The sequence below is a fragment of the Limulus polyphemus genome, unplaced genomic scaffold (genome assembly GCF_000517525.1).
Source record: "Limulus polyphemus unplaced genomic scaffold, Limulus_polyphemus-2.1.2 Scaffold4800, whole genome shotgun sequence".
NCBI classification, from domain to species: domain Eukaryota; kingdom Metazoa; phylum Arthropoda; class Merostomata; order Xiphosura; family Limulidae; genus Limulus; species Limulus polyphemus.
In genome coordinates, this window is record NW_013670410.1 from 66,708 (window position 1) to 72,967 (window position 6,260).

At 29.0% G+C, this 6,260-nt stretch overlaps 1 protein-coding gene across 1 annotated transcript in view; it reads left to right on the plus strand.

Moving 5' to 3' along the window:
• Positions 1–6,260, plus strand: part of LOC106471702 (serine/threonine-protein kinase RIO2-like) — a 39,770-nt gene that overhangs the window by 23,912 nt on the left and 9,598 nt on the right. The window contains exon 7 of the mRNA XM_013932319.2: positions 2,327–2,518. Coding sequence (XP_013787773.1) covers positions 2,327–2,518 — 192 coding nt within the window. The remainder of the gene's footprint in view (positions 1–2,326; positions 2,519–6,260) is intronic.

Genomic DNA, 6,260 nt, shown 5'->3' on the forward strand with positions numbered 1-6,260 from the left:
TTTTGTGGTCTTATGATTTTAGAAGTATTTTGATTGAATAAAAGCTTCAGATTTAGCACTAAATATATTAATGTGTATATATGCTTTTTGTGGTCTTATGATTTTAGAAGTATTTTGATTGAATAAAAGCTTCAGATTTAGCACTAAATATATTAATGTGTATATATGCTTTTTGTGGTCTTATGATTTTAGAAGTATTTTGATTGAATAAAAGCTTCAGATTTAGCACTAAATCTTATTCACAGGAGTATCTACAATTATGACAATGTTCTTAAAAATGAATAATGTATAAGTTTTACTTAATATCAGTATTTCACTAATATTTAGCTGATTATAATTTCAGGTAATTATGATAGTGTTTTTGTGTATTACTGCATTCTATAGTTTTTATTAACAACTACTGAGAGATCATTTCTACATCGAAATGGTTTATTTTCATTTTGAGGAGAATACAGGACAAATAAAACATTAATTACAAAATATAATATTTACACATTCTGTTGTCAATTATTACTAGATTATTCCAATTTAACAAGAGTACCTTAATGGCAATAAACTGTTTGAAAAAATTCTAGTTAGGCTATTTACATTGCAGAACCTAGGTTTATTAACCACATCAAAGTAACCAGAGGTATTGGAATTAGTTAGGCTATTTACATTGCAGAACCTAGGTTTATTAACCACATCAAAGTAACCAGAGGTATTGGAATTAGTTAGGCTATTTACATTGTAGAACCTAGGTTTATTAACCACATCAAAATAACCAGAGGTTTTGGAATTAGTTAGGCTATTTACATTGCAGAACCTAGGTTTATTAACCACATCAAAGTAACCAGAGGTATTGGAATTATTATTCTTATTATAGTTCTATGAAAAAACAAGAGGCCAAATGTGTTAGTCCTTCCAAATGAAATCAAGTAAAAATACAAACTTGGAGCCACTTTTATTTCTTATTAAAGTATCTCTTATATGTAATAGTAAATTTGATTAAACAATATACGTATTTAATGTGGATTATCATCCAACATCCTGAAGTGTATGGAGGGTTAATCTTAAGTTAAAAGAATGAATATAGCTTATGCTCTCAGACATGGGTCTTATGCCACAGTAAAGTGTTTAGTAGCCATTTAGTAGTTAACATTGGTCGTTAGCTCACTGTAATAAGAAACAAGCAACTTGATACTGACTATAAAGTGATAAATCTTTTCTAATATAGATTGTGAAGAAAGTTGTTTTTTTCAGGTGTTATGGTTGCCACAATTCAAAATTTTCTCATGTAATGAGAAATTTTAACTTCACAGAATGCATAATAAACCAAATGTAAAGTCTGGATACTGTCAGGAGAAATTGTTAACAAGTTAAGTGAAATATAATTTCTACACTGTATGACCAGATTGACAAAGTAGTTTGTCAACATCAGGATAAAGCATCAAGTTATGTGTCTAATTTACAGTAATGTTTCTAAGAACTATAAAAATAAAATGTGTTCATGCTGTTCTCTTCTTTAGCATATCTGTTAAAGACACTGTGAGCCTTCTGTAAATATGATGCAAACTGATATTCACATACGGAGGAGAATCTTTTCATCAAGGTGTGTGATTTAAGATTGACCTTAATGTTATATGCAGAAATGTGGTACATTAGAGCACTTTGTTTTGGTTGAATTAAAACAAAATGAAATTGCGACTATACTTAAGGAATGAACAGAAACTTTTCTTCAGGATAAACTCCAAAAATATCAATGTATGATCAGCAGGCACAGAAGTGCCAGGACATTGCTGAGACTTCCACAGCAAGTCTTTGCTGTTTTGCATCCAAGATAAAACTTCTTGGAATTTGATGTAGTGTGAAAGTGCCAAAACTGAATTCACAATACACCTCTCTGTAGCTGGCTATATGGAAAACAGGAATCATCATATGAAAATATCTACTTTTGATAGTCACAAGGTAACTACAGAAAGTGAAGCAGCATATTGGAGGAAACGGTTCATTGAGTGAATAGTCTATAAAAGTAATGGCTGAAGACAAATTTAGCAGATGATGACCTCAACTGGATTTAATCTGTTCCAAACTTTGGGAGAGTGAAATGTGTGGTATTAGCATACTACAACCTGGGACCTGGTACATCTTTCATATAAAGTATAATTAACCCTCCATATTACTTTGTTTTATTAACTAATATTGAAATATATTAAAACAATTTTAAAAGTTATTTTCTTTGGTTAATTAAATCATTGTTACAGAGTTTTGTATATGTCAAAGATTTGTAGCTGATAAAAGATAAATATAAAACTGGTAGTTTCATTTGTTTAATACATATAAAAAGATGTCAAGTCCACCATGTTGCTGACCCTCCAATCTTGTATGACGACTTAATGAACCTGCTTGTGCGATTAGCCACTCATGGACTTATACATGGAGATTTCAATGAGTTTAACATCATGCTTGATGAAAAGGACCATGCTACATTAATTGACTTTCCTCAGATGGTATCCACAATGCATCCTAATGCTGAATGGTGAGTTATGTTTTATAATATTTTATTCTACCAAATGACCTCATTTTTATTCTAGCAGTATGTGAAAACTTAAATTCTCTAAATGTCTATATCTGTTTGACACACTGTTCAAAACAAATAACACTATCCATATAGGTATCCTCTACTGTGCATGTTACAACTGTTTAGAGAGTTACATTCAGAATTTAATTAAATTACTTTAATGTCACTTTATACAAGTAAACTTATCATCAAAGTTTTAAGTTCTTCATTTTATAAGGAAATATTTTAAAAAATCCTCTTCTCTAATTTATTTACCATCCCTCCAAAAGTATGTAAATTACTTATTATAGTATATTTATAGTCTTCAATCTTATTTGTCTAGGGAGCAATAAAATAGGAAATCAGTCTCACCTGTCATATGCCATCTTTCACAAATTTCCAATAGTTCTCTCTGATGTTTTATACTACAAATGACATATTTGTGTTTTGCTGTACAGAGGATTCTATTTTGCTTCTAGTTCAAACTTTATTCCCACAGAAAACACATCTACAAGTTAAACTGAATGTTTAACGGCTGTTATGACATAGTTAGAAAGCCAGAAAAATTATGATAGTTATAGGACATTGTCTGCTTTTTATATGTTGTTATTCTGTGTTCTTAGTTGCATAACTTAAGTAAATGAAAAAATTATTTAATGTAGTAGTACTATTAGGATAAAAAAAAGTTGGCTCAAGTTGTATTGACAGCAACAGAAAAAAAACGACCTAGTTAAGTACTATATTTCTTGTTTTTCTTGTGTGTTCTTTTTTTATTATTATAAAATTAGAATTTTAATAAGTTAGATAAGATTAGGTTAGATAAAGAAAAATAATAATTTTTCACAAGGTATGCTCACAAGTACCTCATGAGTTACATAATTCAATAGGGTAATGTGAGGAGCATGTTTGAGTGTCTTACAACTTGTGTGGTGGGATTATTTGTTAGACATAGTTTAAAGGGCAATAAAGAATAAAATTTATGTAAAACAGATGTATACTGCTACAGTTTTAAACTGTTTTGGATGTTTCCTTATTTAATTTATGTAGTATGAATTGGTGTGTAAAAGACTTTAAAACTAGAAGAAAATTACTTTAAAACACCAAAATTTGTTATTTTTCTTTAATTGGACACAATGTTTCACTTCATAGCTTCTTTGGGATCGTTCCACTAAAACACAAACTAAATGACAGTACAAAGTTTTCAGTTTGTGTAGAGTTAGGGTAAAGAACATAATAGGTAAAATATAAAGTTTTACTGAAAAAAACATTTGAAATTTATTTAGGAGGTTTTAGAGAGTATGCAAATGAAATTTGACAATTTTCAGATGAAGAAAAGTATTCTTAATCTTAACATGAAAATCACTTTGCCCTTGGAGCAGCCAACACTTTGACTTCATATATTCATAGAGAAAATTTTGGTAAAAATATTTGGTTAAAAATTTTGATTGTTTTTGTCTGCAAAAGGCTTGTAATGTTTACTGAAAGCTTGCAAAATTCCATGAAGATACACAGAACATATTAGACGTTATAATATGGAAACTCTAAAGATAAATTTTGGGTTAAAAAACTCGGCTGAATCAACCGACCAAGAGAGTTAAAAAGAGGTAATTAGAATTCTTCATATTGTACTTATGATAAGGCACATTAATGTCAATTTTGAGTTTTTCATGTAAAACAAGTTTCAGGTGACTTGAAGTTTGATATGATATGCAGACATCTACTACTGGAATTCATGTCCATGTACCTTCTTGTACCTGATGATGACAAAACCTTGTCGAAACATTGTACATTTGCTGTTATGTTAAACTTGTATTAAAGTTTTTCTTCATTACCCATTCAAGCCGTCTCCAAGCATTATTAACTTTTGATAATGTTTACATACCTTCATGAAATTTCCAGACTATCACTAAACAGTACAAGGTTTTTGGACACAAAAAAATCAGTTTTTTAATGAAGTATGTTAACTAAAGATTTACTTGCACTTGAAATGGTGATTATCCAACATGCAAAGTAATTTTGATTTTAAAACTTAAGGTACTTTTCCTCATCAGAAAATTGTCAAATTTCATGCATAAAGATTTATAAAACCTCATAAATAAATATCAAATTTTTCTGTTTTCAGGAAAACATATTTTATCCGTCAGTTTCTCCACCCTAACTGTATATGAGGTTTTTGATTTGACTGACCTCATGACCACTGTAAAAAAATTAGGAACTAAATCTAAGTTACTTCTTTTTTTTTTTTTTGTAAAATGACTACAAATTGTAACAGGAAACCACAATTGTTTTTTCTAAATAGCTTAAAGCTTGTAAGAGTATACAACTATTTATACTTAAGTTTTTATTGTTTTATTTTGAACCATGTCTAACTAATAATCCCACCAAATTGGCAAACATGCACTCCCATTACTGTATCAATTACATAATGCACAAGCTGCTTGCTATCTTACCTCATGAAGAACATTTTTTTCGTTATCTTACCTAATCTATCCTTATTTAACCTAACAAGTTTATGATTTTTTTGTATTTTAATTACTTTTGTAATAATAAATAAAGAATACACATGACAAACAAGAATTATAATACTTATCTGGATCCTCATGTTTCTTGCTGTTGACTTTCAAGGAAACTTAAGCCTACTTTTTTTTATACTAACAATACTACTATACTAAATAACTCTATTTAATTAACCCTTTCTCTATAGGTAGGAGTTAGAGGCCATGTCATTACATTTGGAGACTTACATTCAAAGTTTTATCAAACTACTATTCTATGAATGTATGTCAATAAATTTGTCATCAAATTATAGTTTATAATTCAAATTTTAGTGTTATACATTACTTAACTTCTTAATTTAAAAGAAAATATCAGTTTTTGTGTGTGATGTGGTAGTTTTGTCTCCTGCTTTTGTTCATGTTACATTTTATAATGTCTATAGTTTCTTACAAATTAGAAACTGAAATTACCAATATTGACAAGCTAGAATATAAAATAAGAAGCTCCTACCTTTCCTATTTGCTGAGATGATATTATATTTAGCAAGTCCACCACTTGTTTACCTATGCTCACTTCTCTCAGTTACATGTTTATAACCAATCGAAATCTCTCATTTTGAACTACACAATCCTTCCAGTCTTCTTAAAGTGTTTACTTGGGTAAAGCCATCTTTTCTGTTGCATGTTTATAACCAATCAAAAGCTCTCATTTTGAACTACACAATCCTTCCAGTCTTCTTAAAGTGTTTACTTGGGTAAAGCCATCTTTTCTGTTGCATGTTTGAAGAGAGGTCTCAAGGTTATATGGTGATCAGAAATGATATTTTTAGACCCAAGTACAACTTAGTTAAGAAGTATGATACGTTACAGTGTAATTTTGTGGTATCAGTATAGTAATTTATAATTTTTGTTAATTCAAAATATAAAACTTTTTTTCATCCTCCACATGCAAAATTTTGATGTGACTTAGCAAGTATGACACACGAGTACAAAGAAACTTTTAACATCATAAGTAGTAGAGGTCATTGTTTTCTATACATTTTTATTTACTGTTCTATGTTTTAAAAAAGTAACTGAAATTTAAGAAATTATTTGTAAATAGTATATATATATATATATATATATATATTATATGTATATAAACCAAAATAGCTACTAGTTATTTAACTAAAATAACTAGTATAACACTAAGTAACTAAAGAACTAAGAACTATTTTAGTTACTTT